The 21903-nt window shown below is 43.2% G+C and overlaps 1 protein-coding gene across 1 annotated transcript in view; it reads left to right on the forward strand.

The window, feature by feature from the left end:
- The first annotated feature begins 419 nt into the window (after window positions 1-419).
- The window catches only part of SLC6A8 (solute carrier family 6 member 8), a 55697-nt gene continuing 34213 nt past the window's right edge, over window positions 420-21903 (forward strand). The window contains exons 1-3 of the mRNA XM_073639941.1: window positions 420-1508; window positions 13086-13217; window positions 18372-18633. Coding sequence (XP_073496042.1) covers window positions 1232-1508; window positions 13086-13217; window positions 18372-18633 — 671 coding nt within the window. The 5' untranslated portion in view covers window positions 420-1231. The remainder of the gene's footprint in view (window positions 1509-13085; window positions 13218-18371; window positions 18634-21903) is intronic.

Here is a 21903-nt window from a genome sequence, read left to right on the forward strand (position 1 = left end):
CGCAGAAAGAATACGGACATGACCATTTCTTGTGCGTTTCTGCATGCGTATTTGCCTATACAATGCATTGGAAAAACGCATGGCAAATACGCATGCGTTTTTCTGCCAGGGAGATGCAGAAATGCTCAGGAAAATTTCTGCTTCATTTCTGCATCATGGGCACTAAGCCTCAGGCTTTGAAGCCGAGCGGTGTTCCTTGAGATAGGATAGCGACTGCACCGACGAGCGGTCAGGGTGCAAAGGATGGTGCCTCCATGCAGCGCTCTTCCAGCAGGGCTCTGCCGGTGCCCATCGGGTTGCAGGTGCCTCTTGCAGCGCTCTTCCAGCAGGGCTCGGCCGGTGCCCATCGGGTTGCAGATGCCTCCATGCGCTCACGTCTCCCTCCCCTTTTTTCGGATCCCACTCCTTGCATGAACTTCCCAAAATAGAAACCACGTGAGACGAGCTCGCAGCTCTCTGACAGCGGCGCACAACAGCAGGAGGAAAAGGGATTTACTGTGAATGGATTCAGCAGAAGGGATTCAGAAAGGAGGGGAGAATCTAGAGTAAGGGTGCGGAGGCGTGGAAGAGAGCGAGGCGGCCTGGACATTGAGACAGAGGGTTGGCTTGATGGTTTCAGAGAAGCATCAGAAGAAGAAGGAGTAGGAGCAAGAAAAGGGAGGGCGAGACGTGAGAGGAGGGTAGAAGGGAGGAACTCTCCAGCCTGGGCTTTTAAACCTCAGGGTACAGGAGCGTAGGATTCAGAGATCCCTCGATCTAGCTGATAACGGGCTGATTTACCCGGCGGTTTTGGACGACTTGTCGGGGGCTTCGGTTTCTTACAAATTCCTCCAAATTTCCTCCTTTTTTGACATCCAACGCTGTAACCCATGAGATTCTTCCGGCTCACCTTCAAGTGCTTTGTGGACGGTTTCTGATTCCCTTTTCCCCCTTTATCCCTTTCTTTTCTCTGTGATTTTTGGGATTTTTTTTTTCCTCAGCTAAAATCTCGAATTGCCAAATTTAGATTTATTTTTTTTTAATTATTGTTTTTTTTTTTAATAGTTCTTGTATTGTATTATTATTATTATTTTTTTCCTTTATAGTATTATTTATTATTTATTTCGGAGGTGGTGGGGTTGGTCAGGTCCACGAGCAGTTGGGTAGGGAAGAGACCTGAGGATCAAAGAACTGGTTGGGGGTTTACGTTGGTCCTTTTTTTTATTTTGGAAGAAGTTTAAGTTTTGGAAGGATGGAAAAGAGGAGATTGTCCTTGGAGAATGGCAGCTACAAAGTGAACATGGAGGAGAAAAGTGGACAACTCATACCGAGCGGGAATGGACATACTGACTTGTGTCATAATGGATCCATCAAAGGGGGCATCATCTTTCCCCCGAATTCCAGGGAAGCCATTCCTGAGAGAGAAACATGGACTCGGCAGATGGATTTCATAATGTCTTGTGTGGGATTCGCTGTTGGACTTGGAAATGTCTGGAGATTCCCCTACCTGTGCTACAAGAACGGAGGAGGTGGGTAAGCGGAGACCTGGCACAAGAATAGAACATACCCTTCCTTTCCCTACTTTCCATATTCCCGTAGTTACTCTGCCTGGTTCTTACCAAAGTTGTAACTCTGGGTATGGTCATCCTACGTCAGCAATTCACTACCCAGGTTGTCCCATGTCCTATGCCTCCATATCCTCCCTCCAGATCCAATAGTTTGACTCTCGTCCTAATTTCTACTTCATATCATTATTCAGTGCACCTGTCATATTAGATCGACCTAACCCTAATCTTAAAGGGGTTCTCCTGTGAAAATAAGTTATCACCTATCCAAAACTAATGATCGGTGGGGGATTTGCACCAATGTGCAGAACGAGGCACTTCTGCCCCATCGGTAAAGTTGTAGAACGGGCCACCTTTACCGATGGGCAGAACATGCAGTGCACATGTTCAACCGCCACTCTATGGGGCTGCACTGACTTTTTTCCACAGCCCCGTAGGGAATTAATGGAGCCACGGTCGGGCATGCGCACTGACGCTCCATTCAAATAAGGATAAAGTGCCCCATTCTGCCCATCGGTGTGGGTCCAAGCGGCCAATCCAGCAGATCGGTGATGTCTATGAATGGGCTGAAGTTAACTGCCCTACACCATGCAATGTCTCAGCCCATACGATGTCTGACAAAGCCGGTGCATACAGTGTACTTGCAATTAAAGAGGCAACAAATGGTCAGAAACAAGCCGGGAGTTCCACTGTGGCATATTTCATCCATATCCTAATTTCTCAATATGTGGTACGTGTACTACCAGGGGTGCACATGATTTGGGGGTAATATGTAGGTGCTATGTAGTGGGGGCATTTCCTTGATTTGGAAATACCTTCACTTTAAATGTTTAAAAACTTAACTTTGACAGGTCTGTTACACTAATATAAAATAATTAATGATGAAATAATGAGTAGATAGCGATAGATAGATAGAAAGATAGAAAGAAAGATAATAGATATATATGGGATAGATGATAGATATGGGATAGATATGAGAGATATAGATAAAATAGATATGGGAGAGATGGATAGATATAGATAGATATGGGAGAGATATGAGAGATAGATAGATAGATATACTGTAGATAGATATGAGATAGATAGATAGATAGATATACTGTAGATAGATATGAGATAGATAGATAGATAGATATACTGTAGATAGATATGAGATAGATAGATAGATATACTGTAGATAGATATGGGATAGATAGATAGATATGGGATAGATAAGAGAGATATAGATAGATAGATAGATATACTGTAGATAGATATGGGATAGATAGATAGATAGATAGATAGATAGATAGATAGATAGATAGATAGATAGATAGATAGATAGATAGATAATAGACAGACAGATAGCACTGTGTATCTTGGTGCGAGTCTCAGAATCCAGGTTAAAAAAAAAATCCTTCTTTGATAAATCCACAAGAAGTGAAAGGAGGCCGCCCTCAAAAATAAAAGCAAAAGTGAGGGCTTTATTGGCTCATTGTAACCTTTCCGTCCATGAACGCTATAAAAGAGTATAAACTATATGGACTGAAACATTGCAATGAGTCAATCAAGTCCTCACTTCTGCATTTATTTTGGAGGGCGGCCTCCTTTTACTCTTGTATATGTATCACGACTTCTTTCTACATGGCAGAACGCACGTCGTCTCCACTTCTTTATTTGCTCTTTTGACTTTTCCTTCACATTCATTAGTTACTTTTCTGCAGACTCCAGACGGAGTCCTTTATAATAATATACATAGTGCAGAATCTGTAATGAAAGATGTATATACTTCACGTTACTTCTTGTCCTCCATTCTGTCCTTCCTTAAAATGGGAGGTCTGGACACTATAAAAAGCAGAGCGAGGTGGGTGTGAACACGGTTCTGTCTCACAGCCCTGACGTCTAGGCAGTCCGAGCACTCGTATTCAGTTTCTTGGACTCTGCTTCAAGCTCCTTCATTTTCAGGACTTTGTGTCCAGCAGTATCTAAAACATCCATACCAGCCGCCCAAGCTACACATAGTGCCGGAGATACACAACTGAGCGCTGCACATAGTGCCGGAGATACACAACTGAGCGCTGCACATAGTGCCGGAGATGCACAACTGAGCGCTGCACACAGTGCCGGAGATACACAACTGAGCGCTGCACATAGTGCCGGAGATACACAACTGAGCGCTGCACATAGTGCAGGAGATACACAACTGAGCCCTGCACACAATGCAGGAGATACACAACTGAGCGCTGCACATAGTGCAGGAGATACACAACTGAGCGCTGCACACAGTGCCGGAGATACACAACTGAGCCCTGCACACAGTGACGGAGATACACAACTGAGCCCTGCACACAGTGACGGAGATACACAACTGAGCCCTGCACACAATGCAGGAGATACACAACTGAGCGCTGCACACAGTGCCGGAGATACACAACTGAGCGCTGCACATAGTGCAGGAGATACACAACTGAGCGCTGCACACAGTGCCGGAGATACACAACTGAGCGCTGCACATAGTGCAGGAGATACACAACTGAGCGCTGCACACAGTGCCGGAGATACACAACTGAGCCCTGCACACAGTGACGGAGATACACAACTGAGCCCTGCACACAGTGACGGAGATACACAACTGAGCCCTGCACACAATGCAGGAGATACACAACTGAGCGCTGCACACAGTGCCGGAGATACACAACTGAGCGCTGCACATAGTGCAGGAGATACACAACTGAGCGCTGCACACAGTGCCGGAGATACACAACTGAGCCCTGCACACAGTGACGGAGATACACAACTGAGCCCTGCACACAGTGACGGAGATACACAACTGAGCGCTGCACATAGTGCCGGAGATACACAACTGAGCGCTGCACATAGTGCCAGAGATGCACAACTGAGCGCTGCACACAGTGCCGGAGATACACAACTGAGCGCTGCACATAGTGCCGGAGATACACAACTGAGCGCTGCACATAGTGCAGGAGATACACAACTGAGCCCTGCACACAATGCAGGAGATACACAACTGAGCGCTGCACACAGTGCCGGAGATACACAACTGAGCGCTGCACATAGTGCAGGAGATACACAACTGAGCGCTGCACACAGTGCCGGAGATACACAACTGAGCCCTGCACACAGTGACGGAGATACACAACTGAGCCCTGCACACAGTGACGGAGATACACAACTGAGCCCTGCACACAATGCAGGAGATACACAACTGAGCGCTGCACACAGTGCCGGAGATACACAACTGAGCGCTGCACATAGTGCAGGAGATACACAACTGAGCGCTGCACACAGTGCCGGAGATACACAACTGAGCCCTGCACACAGTGACGGAGATACACAACTGAGCGCTGCACACAGTGCAGGAAATACACAACTGAGCGCTGCACATAGTGCAGGAGATACACAACTGAGCGCTGCACATAGTGCCGGAGATACACAACTGAGCGCTGCACATAGTGCAGGAGATACACAACTGAGCGCTGCACACAGTGACGGAGATACACAACTGAGCGCTGCACACAGTGCCGGAGATACACAACTGAGCGCTGCACACAGTGCCGGAGATACACAACTGAGCGCTGCACATAGTGCCGGAGATACACAACTGAGCGCTGCACATAGTGCAGGAGATACACAACTGAGCGCTGCACATAGTGCAGGAGATACACAACTGAGCGCTGCACACAGTGACGGAGATACACAACTGAGCGCTGCACACAGTGCAGGAAATACACAACTGAGCGCTGCACATAGTGCAGGAGATACACAACTGAGCGCTGCACATAGTGCAGGAGATACACAACTGAGCGCTGCACACAGTGACGGAGATACACAACTGAGCGCTGCACACAGTGACGGAGATACACAACTGAGCGCTGCACACAGTGCCGGAGATACACAACTGAGCGCTGCACATAGTGCCGGAGATACACAACTGAGCCCTGCACACAGTAACGGAGATACACAACTGAGCGCTGCACATAGTGCCGGAGATGCACAACTGAGCGCTGCACATAGTGCCGGAGATGCACAACTGAGCGCTGCACATAGTGCCGGAGATACACAACTGAGCGCTGCACATAGTGCCGGAGATACACAACTGAGCGCTGCACATAGTACAGGAGATACACAACTGAGCGCTGCACATAGTACAGGAGATACACAACTGAGCGCTGCACATAGTACAGGAGATACACAACTGAGCGCTGCACACAGTGACGGAGATACACAACTGAGCGCTGCACATAGTGCCGGAGATACACAACTGAGCGCTGCACACAGTGCCGGAGATGCACAACTGAGCGCTGCACACAGTGCCGGAGATGCACAACTGAGCGCTGCACATAGTGCCGGAGATACACAACTGAGCGCTGCACACAGTGCCGGAGATACACAACTGAGCGCTGCACACAGTGCCGGAGATACACAACTGAGCGCTGCACACAGTGCAGGAGATACACAACTGAGCGCTGCACACAGTGCAGGAGATACACAACTGAGCGCTGCACACAGTGCCGGAGATACACAACTGAGCGCTGCACACAGTGCCGGAGATTCACAACTGAGCGCTGCACACAGTGCCGTTGATGCACAACTGAGCGCTGCACATAGTGCCGGAGATACACAACTGAGCGCTGCTTCCAGTCAAGCCATAGTATGACATGAGTACATAGCAATTTAAGGGGCTTTACAGAATTAGAAAAACATGACTGCAAAAAAAACAGTGCCACACTTGACCACAGGACTTGTGTGGTATTGCAGTCCTGCAACATTCACTATAATAGAGCTAAGCTGCAATATCAGACACTACCTGAGGACAGGGGTGGCGCTGTTTCTGGAATAAAGCAGTCTGTACCTAGATAGTAGTATACATATATCCAGACGGGGGGAAAAAAACAAGAGTTAATGATGAAGCTACGTAGTGAAAGTGTAACCATTAATGAATAGAAGGTTGAAGAAATGTGACATAACGGGCGACATTCCCAAGCCGGGACCCAAATCTACCAAAGCAGCTATGAGCCAGTGTACAATGCATACATTTACAGTGGACAAAAGGGACATCTGCTGCCACAGCTGCTCCGACCGGGCACATCCATGCATCATGCAGCAAAGATTATGGTGAGAAAAGTCATTTTGCACGAGTTATGTTCTCCTTTAAAGACACAATCACGGCTCTGTTCTTCGCTTCCATTGGTGATACACGTTGGGAGTATTCCCAGACGTCTCCCTCCGACGGAAGCCACAATATACATGGACCACTGACTGCTCCGTATATGTTCTTTACTGTGTCCCTCTGTGTAGAAAAAAAAACGAAATGTTACCATACAGTAAAAAAAAAAATATGCAAGGTTTACTGACCCAGCGGATACTTAAAGGGGTTTTCCATTCTAAGAAACCCATTCCACAGCTGCAGTTTGTTACTAAAATTTAGAAAACAACAACAATGCGCTTTACTCACTCTCCCCAGGTCCAGCGCTGAGGCTCCGCCGCTGCTCCAGGTGACTGTCACCATCGACAGTGCTGCAGCCAATCAGTGGCTCAGCGGATCGTGACTTCTACTCAGGCAAGGCCGCTGAGTCACTGATTGGCTGCAGCGCTGTCACTATCACGACAGCACTGCAGACAATACCAGACACTGGGAGCAGCAGTGTAGACTCAGTGCTGGACCCAAGGAGGGTGATTGAAAGAACATTTTGATTTAGAAAAAAAAAAAATGCAACCGGGACAGGAGGTTTCTGACAGTGGAAAACCCCTTTAAGGGACATTGTTTTCGCTAGGACACTAGGGACTAATATGTGTATCGCTGCATTGCCAAAAAAATGGGTCACCAAATGATCGCTTGTTCAATGGTTGTTCCTTAGGTGTTTGTAAGTCGAACATCCTTGTGATCCTATGCCCCCTAACCCGATGGACTCAGCCGAGTGTGCACGTGTTCTCAATAGGGAGAGGGAAGTAAGTCACTTGACTTAATGACAAAGGATTGAGCATATTGAAATCCAACATGCCCAATCCTTCTGCCTTCAAGGAAGAGTTTGATAGCCCTATACATGAAAGTTTCAACCACAAATTCTTTTGCCTTCAGAGGAGATTAGCAGGTGTCTCCTCTCCCCCTATTAAAAATGAGTGAAGCCAAGGGTCCATGAGTATGGGGGAGTCAGAAGAGGAAGCTGCCGGCCGAACAAACGTTTGACAAATGGTTATCTCATGTCTATGGCTTAAAGGAAATCTATCAGTAGGAACAACCCACCTAAGTTGTCTATATGGGCATGTAGGTCATAGGAAGCTGAATACATTGATACCTTGATATCTGCGATCTGTTGTTTTATTCCAGAGAAATCCACATTTTTCTTAATATGTAAATAAGCTGTTAAGATCTATGGGTGGAACATAGATCTCCCTGAGAATCTGCCTCCAGAGCTTATTGTAAATGACAAAGGGGGCTTTATCAGTGTGAGACATGTAATGAGTGACAGTCTGCTCTCCAGATCTACATGTCTCACACTGGTAATGTCTCCTTTCATTTAGAATAGGCTCTGGAGGCAGATTCTCAGAGAGATCTATGTCCGGCCCATAGATCTTAACAGCTCATTTACATATTAAGAAAAATGTGAATTTCTCTGGGATAAGACATCAGATTGCAGATATCAAGGTATCATTTTATTCAGCTTTCTATGACCTACATGCCCATATAGTCGGATTAGGAGGGTTTATCCTACTGACAGATTCCCTTCAAGTGTTCCAGTTTTCTCAATAGGGAGAGAGGTATATCTCTGGGGGAAGAAAATTTATTGTGAAAACAAAGAATCCGATATGTTCAAACCCAACATGCCCAACATCACCCACTTCACAGCTATGACTTTCCGTCTGCATCCACAGCACACCACCTAAAGCCCTAAAGTCACAGACATTGTCCAGGATTAAATGATCACTGCTGGCCACCTGGTACCAATATGTCCCCCCTAGCCCCACTGGGCTCTATAGCAATGTTGTACTTTGCTCCCATAGTAGGTGCACCTAAATATTCTCATTCTTCCCACCCATTATGATGCATTTCCTTTGTGAATATCTCATATTATATATATATATATATATATATATATATATATATACATATATACACACCTAGAGTCCATGAGACAATCCCTGATGCTCACGTATTCTTGGCTGGCCAGTTAACCATTAACCAGCCTGGTCTTATAACTTGGACAGGACTTCAGATAAGAAAAAATGACAGATCCAGTCCTGAGTCACCTCTACTGACGTGTGTGGGAAATTTAACGAACCTGATAGGAATGAGAGAAAACAAACATCACGAGTGTTGATTATCGGGAGCTCTGAATGCGCCATTGATGATCTCGACAGTCGGCCACTCTCTAAATACTGAGCCCTTACAGGGCTACTATGATCTCTATTGTCTCCTATAGCTCATTTGAAGATTGATATTCATTTTCTGCCACATTAGAAAGTCAGGCGGTGGATCAGGCCCTCATACTTTACACTGAAGTTCAACTTTTTCATCTTGGAAATATTTGCAAAAAAAGCCTCAACAATGAGGATCGTTCATATATCCCTAAGAATCTTATAAGGTACTGAAACGAAAGGGTCATTAAATGAATTTTGCAGATGCGTCACCCCTGACCTATCCCTGGTGCTATCTCTCCTCCCCACTGTAACTTCCTGTATATTCAACATTCCCAAAATCCCAGTAGGACGAGGCCTCGTGCAGTTTTTCCATCGTTGGTAAAAATTACAGAGAATACAGGGTTGTATATCGTCACGTCAGTATGTTTACTTTGTCATTGTTAGATATCACTTCAAGGGTGGGACTATGGGGGTGCCGAGGTAGCACTTGTCTCCCGGAGGAGGCGTCCCGAAGACCCCATAGTGTTAATCTGACATAGGGGCCCTTATGCACTACGTACTGACTATCTGTGCTGTTATGAGCTTTTTTATACTGTAGCCTTTACAGTCGGCCTTGAATACATTGTCTGTGAATGGATGAGGACGTGCTTCCATGTAGACGAGTACATTTCTCCTCATTGACCCATTATGTCAGAATGACTTTGTCAATGGAAATAAAAAGAATTCTCCGTTCTCGCTCTCACGTATACGGCCTAGAAAGTTCATTGATGTCGGCAACACATTTCCCCGTGTAAACATGGCATGTTTCCGACAATATGCAAACTGTATCGGATGATAGCAATCACCCATTAACATACAGTCTACATTAGCCAATATAAAAGGTCCTTAAAGGGGACTTGTCACTTGCCATAAATATGTCATTGTTTTACCCAGTGTAAATGCCGCTGTTTTCCTGAATCCGGCGATGTTTTTCTTTAGTTCCTGCTCCTCTCCGTTCCTGAGATATGGCCTCCTCTCCCCTACATATATAAATCTAGTATTTTAGCTAACTGGGCGTGGTCTTCAAGAACACACCCACAAAGAATAGTTCTGGACCACGCCCACTTGCCTAACAAGACTAGGGAAAAGGGGCCATATCTCAGGAATGGAGAGGCGCAGGAACAAAAGAAAAACATCGCCGGATTCAGGAAAACAGTGGCATTTACACCGGGTAAAACAATGACATATTTATGGCAAGTGACAGGTCCTTTTTTCACAAGTACCAATCAACTTTGATATATTGCCATTCAGCGCTCGGAATGGGTCAGTGTAAACCGTACTTTATATAGGAGGTCCCATCTTGTATATTTATGGCATATCGATGTCCATTGGTCGGCAATTTTCAAAGCGCCTATTTAAATAAATAGAGCCATGCATGTGTGGCTACCTCTCTATTTCTGTCGGCATACCACTGGACCCCCATTCTCTCTTTAAGATATTTTTGGTATATCCTCTAGATATTAAAAATGTATTAGATGGGACAATTAAAGGGAATGTATAATCAGAAAATGACATTTTTTAAATCAGGTGTTACATATATTTAAAAAAAATGGCATTTTTTTTCTATTTTTTTCCATTTCAAGAGATGCATTAAAAACAAAATTAGTAATGTTGCAATTATCATAGTTATTGGGGCTATTTTAGATTCTAAATTCCTGTTCTTTCTAAAAGCATTTCCAGCAGTCTCCTTATCATCAGAGACAGGATGACAGTGACAGGGTAACACCTCTATATACAGCTGATGACACAGGATCCACCAATCACAATAGGCGAGGTCATAGCTCTCCCTCCTTTCACCATGACCTTTGCACACGCTCATTAGATGCTTCAATACTAAAGTTTGGGTGTCTGATCATTGCTTCTAATGTACATGTGAATTTTCTGAAAGAACAGGAAATTAGAGTCTAAAAAAAAAGCCCTATTGGCCGGCGTGAAAATTGCAAGATTTCTAATTGTTATTTATAATACTTACTGGGATATGAAAAAAAAACATGTTAAAAGTGTTTAAAAAGTAAGTACATTTAACACAAAAACCTGATTGAAACACTAGGTCATTTTCTGATTATACATTTATTGAAAAGTTTTTACAAAAAAATACTAAAAAGTGCTATTATTTTTCTGTGCTATTATTTTTCTGGCTGGGTGGCAGCTTTCAGTAGCAGAAAGTTTCAGCATACTCCTTTCAATCAGTTCCCAGGAAAATTGCGGCTGGACCCCTCTTTTTTTGTCTGGCTTCTATCTAAGTATTTCATACCCTTTTCAGTGCCGGAGTTCTTTTGAGTTTGTTAATGACCTTGGTGTATTCCTTCTTGACTTACGACTTCTCGGTGAAACTAAGCAGCAGCCATAAGTGGTTGGTTCTTGATTGGCTCTGAACCCTACAAATCTTCAGCCTGGTCCTCCCTCCAGCCAATGTCAGAGCTCCTATGGGTCATTGACATTTCTACATGCGTTTCAATGGGAACCCAATTAATAAATGAACCCGACTTTAACTGTGACCCAACTTCATTAATTCGAATGTAGAGTAATGGTCCCTTCTATTACTTAGTGTACATGGGATCATGGAGTAAAAAGCATTTGCTACCACTTTGTATATGAATAGCCTGAGGGCACTGGTGTTACTATATCCCCTCACATCGATGAAGAAGTCATCATAGGGGGTGTAATGTACCCCTTATGTGTTACGCCCCGAGGCCCCTCTAGGATCAAATTGGGTGGAATATTAATGGAGATATTAATCATTTACTAAATAAAAAAGGAACATATATACATAACCTGTACTCCACTGGGTAGACTCATCTAACATAGCCATAGGGGCCATTTTTATGCCAGGCTACACACTCAATATAATTGATGATCCTCCCGATTGTTCTGCATTGCATACGGTCAGACCCTAAATATTGCACTCTGACCTTCTACTATGAGACCTTGCCACATGTCCTCACCAGCGTCATCTTATCCTGACGTCCTAATCCTCTGAATCCTCTTATAAATCAAACTGTCTCCAGTGCTGACTGGGTATAATCACAAATTAATATGTCTTCCTGACCATAGCTATGACTAACACCAGGATTAAGTAAGTGTTTCAATGTCTCCTGGCTGATAAAGAAGAACGACAGCAGATTGTGAAAGGAGGAATCTACAGAGCTCAGTGTTTCTTACAGAGGGCACTGGGAACCGCATTGGAGATGGGACTTGGTGGGCTTTAAATATTTGGTAATGCCACCAGGTAAAGTCAGATTTATAAGTGGTAAATGTAGGGCATGCTATGGGTTTGACCATCGTGACCATTGGCTCAGTAGTTAAAGAGGTGGGGACCAACAAAGGTTGGGCATCCTATGGGTTTGATCATCATGACAATTGGCTCAGTAGTTAAGGAGGTGGGGCAAACCCAACCATGATAGGGTCTCCTATGGGTTTCATCATGATAATTGGATCAGTAGAAAAGGAGCTGGGGCCAACCATGGTTGAGCCTTGTATGGGTTTTGTCATCATGACAATTCACTCAGTAGAAAAGGAGGTGGGACCAATCATGATAGGACCTCCCATGGATTTGATCATCATGACAATTAGCTCAGTGGAAAAGGAGGTGGGACCAACCATGATAGGACCTCATATGGGTTTGATCATCATGACAATTAGCTCAGTAGAAAAGGAGGTGGGACCAACCATGGTAGGGCTTCATATGGGTTTGGTCATCATTACAATTGGTTTAGTAGAAAATGATGTGGGACCAACCATGATCGGGCTTCTTATGGGTTTGGTCATCATGACAATTGGCTCAGTAGAAAATTAGGTGGAACCAACAATGGTAGGTCTTCCTATGGGTTTGGTCATCATGACAATTGGCTCAACAGAAAAATAACTGGAACCAACCATGGTAGGGCTTCCTATGAGTTTGGTTATCATAAAAATTGGCTCAGTAGAAAAGAAGGTGGGACCAACCATAGTACAGCATTTCTATTGGTTTGCTCATCATGACAATTGTCTCAGTAGAATAAGAGGAAGGCCCAACCAAGGTAGATCCCATGGCCACTACTATATATGTAAATTATTGACATAATATATTTATACCCTAGTGATCTACATTAAACTGATCTACCTGAAACCTTGCATGACCAAACAATTTTTATCTGTTTCCAGGCGTCTTTCTCATTCCTTATATCCTGATTGCCATCTTTGGTGGAATTCCGATTTTCTTCCTGGAAATCGCCTTGGGACAGTTTATGAAAGCTGGAAGTATTGCTGTGTGGAACATAGCTCCTCTTTTCCAAGGTTAGTCCATCACGTCAACATTTTTGGCTATGACCATGAAGGTAAAAAACTAGATACAAATTTACTTAAACATATTCGAAGTCTTTCCATTATGGTCCCATGGAAAGAGGAACGCAGACGAAGTTGTCAGTATCCCTTATTTTGTTAAGTTTGGCCAGAACCTGGTCAAGGATCTACTCTACGGGTTCTACAACCAATAGTTTAGGGTGCTAACCCAATGATTATGGAAAGCATACACTTGGTTTACGCCTACACATGTTTAATTCTCACTACTTCTCTGCAGTGTATGAAGTGTCTCGTGACCCTAAACTAATGTACGTGAACTCAGCAGAGCATTTCCAATTCGAGCAGGAATTGCATTTCCACCTCTTGTCTAACAAGGTTGTGCTGTAGCCCCGGGCGCTCTGCTGTTAATTGAATTCATGTAATGGCCTTTTCTCATTACCTGTACTACACTCCATAACCTGGGCAGAACAAAGCTGGTGAGATAAACATGTGATCGCTGGGGGTCTGAGAACACCACCGATCGTTAGAACGGGAGCTCCAAAGTCTCCTGTGTGAATGAAGTGTTAGTGACCATGTGCGACCACTGCTCGATTATCTGTCCATTATATATAGGAAATGTGTCAACAGAAAATTATCTGTTTTTTAATTCAGATCTTGCGCTCACCTCCTCCTCCTGTACAATGATTGATAACACCTCTATATACAGTAGATAACACAGGTTCCACCATTCACAATAGGTGATATCACAGCTCACCTCCTCCTCCTGTACAATGATTGATAACACCTCTATATACAGTAGATAACACAGGATCCACCATTCACAATAGGTGATGTCACAGCTCACTTCCTCCTCCTGTACAATGACTGATAACACCTATATACAGTAGATACCACAGGATCCACCATTCACAATAGGAGATTCCATAGCTCACCTCCTCCTCCTGTACAATGACTGATAACACCTCTATATACAGTAGATAACACGGGATCCACCATTCACAATAGGAGATGTCACAGCTCACCTCCTCCTCCTGTACAATGATTGATAACACCTCTATATACAGTAGATAACACAGGTTCCACCATTCACAATAGGTGATATCACAGCTCACCTCCTCCTCCTGTACAATGATTGATAACACCTCTATATACAGTAGATAACACAGGATCCACCATTCACAATAGGTGATGTCACAGCTCACTTCCTCCTCCTGTACAATGACTGATAACACCTATATACAGTAGATACCACAGGATCCACCATTCACAATAGGAGATTCCATAGCTCACCTCCTCCTCCTGTACAATGACTGATAACACCTCTATATACAGTAGATAACACGGGATCCACCATTCACAATAGGAGATGTCACAGCTCACCTCCTCCTCCTGTACAATGATTGATAACACCTCTATATACAGTAGATAACACAGGATCCACCATTCACAATAGGTGATGTCACAGCTCACCTCCTCCTCCTGTACAATGACTGATAACACCTCTATATACAGTAGATACCACAGGATCCACCATTCACAATAGGAGATTCCATAGCTCACCTCCTCCTCCTGTACAATGACTGATAACACCTCTATATACAGTAGATAACACAGGATCCACCATTCACAATAGATGTCACAGCTCACCTCCTCCTCCTGTACAATGATTGATAACACCTCTATATACAGTAGATAACACAGGATCCACCATTCACAATAGGTGATGTCACAGCTCACCTCCTCTTCCTGTACAATGACTGATAACACCTCTATATACAGTAGATAACACAAGATCCACCATTCACAATAGGTGATGTCACAGCTCACCTCCTCCCTTCATGGTGACCTGTTGTCAGATTAGCGGATGCTCAGATAACGCTTTGTATATACATGTGTAGAACAGGATGGGGAAGTCTAATATTTGGCCAAGTAAACAGCTTGAAATTAGCAAGATTTTTTTTTTATGTGGACAGTGATGTGAAAAATGAATGGTGTGGAAAAAAAAACCATTATAAAAAATACATTAAAGGGAACCTGTCAAGTCGGATAACTGTATCAACCTGCAGATGAAGGGTTAATCTGCAGGTTAAAAGCACTGATGTACTGCAGTGCCAGCTGTCAGTCAAAGTGCTTGGGGCGTGGTTACAGCTGCCACTTGACACTTTATTCACACAAGGGTCTTAGGACCATCCGTTCTCGGGATTAGCAGCTGGGCCCCAACTCTTACACATTTATAACCCGTCATGTGCAAATGTGATAAAAGTGGTTTACGAGACAACAACTTTAACGATCTAATGCTTAATTTCCTATTTGCACCCTGGTGGGGTAAAGAAGGAACACACCTGGCACTTGGCTTAGTCCAAAGTCCTTCAATGAAATGTGGATTAGTAATATGTAGGACAACACACACCACAATCATAAACTGACCGAATTTATTATAGTACACGTGGCATCCATCCATGGTGATAACAAACAGATAACGGCTGCCTGGCCTGAATCAGGATTTCTCAAAGTCAAAAAGGATATAACTGTCTTGGGTTGACCTTGAAGACACCCAGCGTTAGACATAATTGTGTCATTAAACCTGACTTCTTTGTGTAGGCAAAGATGAATAACATTAGACACACAATCATTTTTTTAAATTCCAGTCCCCATAGACAATTAGACATCCGGTAGGGGTTGTTGAAGCATAAAACAGCTGCAGGCTTATGCTAGAAGAATGGTGTTGAGCAGACAGCAGACAACGCTGTGTTCTTTTTTGTAGTTTATTAATACTGTACTGTGTGACCTCGTTGGTTCGTTGGTGTCAGTTTCTCAATGTTATGATGATGAATATAATGGTTGCCGTTCGTACCAAGTAAAACTGTTCACAATATCTGAACGTTGAGGATTCTGCTGAAAGCTGAAATCTGCAACAGGCGTAAACCATAAGCCAGGAAGAAGTAATACTATTGCCAGTGCATCCATACCATACTCCAGGCTGCAGGATGATATTGACTTCCAGTGTAAGAAAATACTCGAGCTGGGGTGGTCCTATGGAATATTTTCGGTGTTTTATTCCATAAGCAGATCAGCATTATCTCCTCCATCAGATGTGAAGGTACTTTACTATAATTAGTATGGAGCCAATGAACAGATTGTGTCCTTAGCTGCCCGAGCTGCGGTGATCAGCAGAATGCTTGGCCAACGCTCGTGAACTCATCCTCATGAGCATATGGCAAACTCTGAGCAAAAGGAGAAAATATTTTTTTTCATACAAACTAATGAATTTATGGACCAGGTAAAAGAGTCGGTGAGTATCAATTCGCAGGACCAGATCGGCAATATCTTCTGCTGGATGGGAGCTGTTTCCTACCTCCCGGCATTCGCGGCTTTTCTCTTGATTAGCCGGCCTGGGGCAATGTCATTGTAGCGGTGTGACGCACATATGACATCGTGTCAGGGTGGCTAATCAAAAATGTCACAGATGTGGTCAGGTAGGAAGCGGTTCTCAGAGCTCACGTCCAGCGGCTAGACATGGATCCTACGAATCGATACGCACCAACTCTAGTAGATAGGTCATGAGAACCTTTGACTCATCACTGTGTCAACTGGACAGTATGGTGGAAAAATGTAAAATAATAATGCCCAGTTACATGCTTTAATATATCATAGTACTCTTCAACAATGTCCATACGAGCTTGTTAAAGCCCCCTGGACAAATCGGTAAAGGTTGACGAAAATGGGACTAAATGGCGCTATAATACTGCAAAATAACAATCCCATAATGTACTAAAATAAATAATACTGCCATGCAGTGTCCACACAATACTGCCTAAATAAATAAAATGACCAAATGGTGCCTACATAATAGTGCCATAGAGTGGCAACATAATAGTGCCATACATTGAGCATCTAACAGTGCAATACTATTGAGCAACTAATACAAACAAAAAACACCATAAGGTATACTCATGGCAGCGCCCCAAGAAGGAAGTAGTATAAGGAATGGCCCATGGATTTTAGGGTAGTGGATGGTAGGTGTGACACCTCCAAAGTTTAAAAGTTATATAATATTGTTTATGAACTTAATCTGGATTTCTATTATCCAAACTCTCATTTTAGGCTTGGTGTTTATAATCTGCCTTAAATCAGCTATTAGAACCTCTTAATCTGTCATACTGTAGTTGGCGATCGGAGGTCTACATGGTTGATAAATCTCATTCTAAGCGTCATGGGTCGTAGTTGCATCCCATGACTTTTCATGCGAGCACCTGTTTCTGCTATTTTATGGTCCATCCAATACTAACAGTTGTGCGTCTCCGAACGTGTGTTTTCTTCAGAGGACTTCAATCATTCAAGCTCACAAGGCTGGGCAGAGATGAAATCCCTAAAACGAGGCATAATTTGAGCTTCCCGGGCATAATGTATAATGGGGCATCCCACCTAACCATGTGTTGTTATGTGGTAGAGGGGCATCTGGGTCTACTCAAACACTAAGCTCAGGGGTGTCTGCTACACCCCTTATAAGTAGGACACTTCTTGAAAGGAGCTCTCTCTTGAAGACAATCCCTGTTCAAATACCCTATATGGGTATATTGGTGTCATAGAGGATGGGTCCACCTCTCAAGACCACTATCTCTGAGCCACAATGGAGAATAGCTCTGTTGGATTGGCTCCTGTCCTAGCAGACTTGAGATGTCCCCGTCTTAAAAGGAAAGTCCACTGATATGAATGTCCACCATACTGTCTTACAGATGTCTGGCTCACTGTAACTTCCCCTTGCCATAGGAGCAGTTTATCAGGAGTGCCAGGGACAGAGCCAGGGGCGATCTGCTGATTTGTTTCAGAAACCGTATTTTGAAAAGGGTTGTCCTTGATGAGACAACCCTGTTATTTAATATTCTAGAGCAACTATTTTCATTATAACAGAAGTATATCGAGAACCAAGTCACTTCTAGATACTGATGCTTCTTAAATCTTGGGGTAAATTCTGGTCCACCTTCTCAAGAGAAATTGTTATCAATCTGTATAAGCCTTCTTTGTGGTGACCACATTCAAGGGAGTCCCTGCTTTGCCAAGACCACATGAGGATGCATGGACAATGGCTGATTTTGTTTCGATGACTTGTTTTGACTTTCCTCTTACTACTTTGTTTCTTCTCTACAGGAATCGGATTTGCGTCGGTGGTCATTGTCTTCTTCTGCAACACATATTACATCATGATCTTGACGTGGGGGTTTTACTACCTGGTGAAGTCCTTCACTTCAGTCCTGCCTTGGTCGCACTGCAACAACACATGGAACTCCCCAGAGTGCGTCGAGATCTTCAGACATGATGACTGTAGCAATAGTACTGTCAATGCAACCTTCGGGAATCTGACCTGTGATGAGTTATCGGACAGTGTATCTCCAATTACCGAATTTTGGGAGTAAGTGATATTTTTATCAGTTGATATAATTTGAACTTTGTGAAAAAAAAAGGGTTTAGGATATCCTAAGCATACAAAGAGAACAGCCATTTTGAGAGTATCGTAAAAATTAAAACTACCGATTACCAAGGGTTTATTTGGGGTACTTTTATATTGGCACTGTATAGCAGTATTATGTAGGCACTGTATGGGGCTATTATTTATTTATGGATGTTGCATTGCACTTTTTAACTCACAAAATGGTTGCCTCCTGTGTGCGAATAATTTTGGAAGTAAATGAATTAAAGGAACACTCCAGACAAAAATTGGGGGAAGCCTAGTGCAGGAATTAAGGAGGCAGAGCATGACTCAGAGACCTAAAGAACACCAAACATTGAAGTCATGCACCTCCATCATTCTGGTTCTGCATGACGTAATTAGAGTCCATTTTTGAATGGAGTGTTCCTTTAATTAAGACATTATTTTGAGAGAAGGTGGACGCATTATGTTACTTAAATCCAGTTTTTCATCTAAGACAGTATTGAGAACCCTTTAAGTAAACAAGATGTCCCCATCATCTGGTCTAGCCGCTAAGAGTATTTGGAAATTAATTTAATTGTCCTATTCAAAAAGTATCTAAGGCCATCTATTATGGGAGAAGGGATTATGTTCATGGTGGTCCACTTTTGGATGACCTACTGTCAGGTCATTGAATCTCGCACAAGGACAAGGGATCGTAGAATGATGGACCACAATGAAGTGGGGACATCTGGTCTACTTATGATAGCTAATGATTAACGAACCCTGCGTGGTGTAATGAGATCATGCCACTGGCCAAGCACCATCCACCCTGCAAGTGTTACTTAACCACTTTGCTGCAATGAGGGTCTTGAAAATCTCAGCAGCAAACAGGTTAATATGCGAGGAGATTGGTGGTTCGCGGAAAAATAGGAAAGTTCCAGGGAATGCGGGGGCACAGTGGGAGGAGTTTGCAGCATGTTTTGAGACATATAACACGTGCCGTGATATTTATTATAGGCAACCATGACTATATTATAACTGTGGGAATAGTGATGCCATGGAGATAGCATGTTCTTCCATAAAATCCCCAGGTCAGGCTTGGGCAACTCTTGTTTTCCAATTGTCATGATGCTGTATGTACCAGTAAGCATTCCCAGCAAGAAGAAACTTTTAGTGTTATGAAGTCCCCATATATCTTGCTACACAACTCTATGGGGTCCAATGTACTGTAGTAAAGATAAAAAATTTATAAGCCGGGTGTAACTTTTAGGCAGGCAAAGGTAGAAGACACACCCGGGGTCCAAAGTCCACTTTTCTGTTTGAGAAGATATCAGTAAATGGCACATTATAGATGGGAGGGCCTCAAGATTTTGAAGGCTCGGCACAATGTAGATGGGAGTGCCTTCAAGATTCTGAAGGCCTAGCACATTGGGGGGGCCTTTAGGTCTAACACATTGTAGATGAGGGACATTTAAGATTTTGAAGGCCTAGCACATTGTAGTTGTGGGACTTCAGCATTTTAAAAGCCAGGCATATTGTAGATGGGGGACTTTCATGATTTTGAAGGCCCAGCATATTGTAGATGTGGGGCTTCAAGGTTTTGAAAGCCAGGCACATTATAGATGGGGGACCATAATGGTTTTGAAGGCCTGGCACATTGTAGATGGGGTGCCTTCAAAATTTTGAAGACCAGGCACATTGTAGATGGGGTGCCTTCAAAATTTTGAAGACCAGGCACATTGTAGATGGGAAGACCTTCAGGATTTGAATGGCCAGGCACATTGTAGATGGGGAGGCCTTCAAGATTTTGAAGGTTTCCTGACCTACCTCAATTACATATACCCTTGAGTTCAAAGGTTGAGTTGACCATTGACTTATCATGTACATGGCTATAGATTAGTAAAGCTCCTCCAAAGGTGTTTGCCCTTTTCTTTAAAATTGGAGCCAAAAACATTAATGGAGCTATCTCTAGAGCAAATTACCAGACTGGTGCCCATTAAATATTGGTTTAATGTATACCGTGGTTACCTTAATTTTACATGGTGCCATGTATGCCCACAGAACCCAATAATAAAACCAGTCACAAATTTGAGGATGACTTGAGGTTCTTTCCAGGTCTTTTTTTCGTACATGTAGAATTGATTATATGTTTTCCTCCTCCGAAGACAGACCACTGGTTCACAGACACAAATATACAAACCCCTATTTTTTTTATTACCCTTTATTAGGTCTTAACGAGAAGACGTCTGGTACTGCCAGTCCCCAAAGTTCACTCGAATAAGGTTGAATTTGTGTTTGGGTCTAGATAATACTGCCTACAGTGTGATATATAAAGGTTTTGTGGCTCCTGTTTGGCAGCATAATATCATTTTGTGCAAATGCTCCAAGGTCATGTAAGGTCTTGAGTGTTGGTTCCAAAGCCTCATGCTAAATCTATAAATCAATAAGACTTCTGTTGTGGCAAAACAAGGAGTCTTCTGGGCTGGTAGGACATGCTTGCACTATTAGTACCGGAACAACTGGAAAGTGTCCGATTGCCTAAGCCTGATGTAAAATGTAGAATTAATGTCAATAAAATGTCAATGTCCAATTTTCTAATTTTTTTTTTTTTTATTTTTTTTTTACTATTTTTGAATTGTTAGTGTTTTTGGGAACATCGTCAATATAATTGTAGTTTCCCAATGTCATGTAGTACTTCACTTCCTGTACTTTTGTACGTTTTCTTGCTATGATGTTTTTTTGCAGTGCTGCGAGCGAGTGGTGATAGGGGAAGTGTGCCCATGCACTGCGCCCCAGCAAACCCAGGACAGGAGCGGATCAAATGGCCTCTCGCTGGCAGCTGCAGGGTGGGATGGTCTTGTTAGCATGAGTCTGAAACATGTGAGCTTGAAAACAGCCTATCCCATTTTTGATTATTATTATTATTATTATTATTTACTCTGTGTACCTCCTCCCCCTTTTCTTGACATGCGGTTTCTTGGTGATGTTCTAAGGCAATTTTCTGAGACCCGACAGATTCTATAAAAATTACCTCCAGTGTAAAATATAGCAAAAAATAAATATAATTAAAAAAAGAAAAAGGGTCCACAACTCCCCCTCTGACCGATTAACAAATCCTGCTACGTTGATTGTAACATATAAAATAAAAAATAAATAAATAAATAAAAAATTGTTAAAACACCCCAAAATATATGATTAAAATGTGTACAATTAGTGTATAAAATTACATCAAACTTGGCCTCCTCAACTAATTATCTAAAGAGCCTCAAG

The sequence above is a fragment of the Phyllobates terribilis genome, unplaced genomic scaffold (assembly GCF_046119375.1).
Source record: "Phyllobates terribilis strain yellow unplaced genomic scaffold, ASM4611937v1 Scaffold_7__3_contigs__length_470593459, whole genome shotgun sequence".
Taxonomy (NCBI): domain Eukaryota; kingdom Metazoa; phylum Chordata; class Amphibia; order Anura; family Dendrobatidae; genus Phyllobates; species Phyllobates terribilis.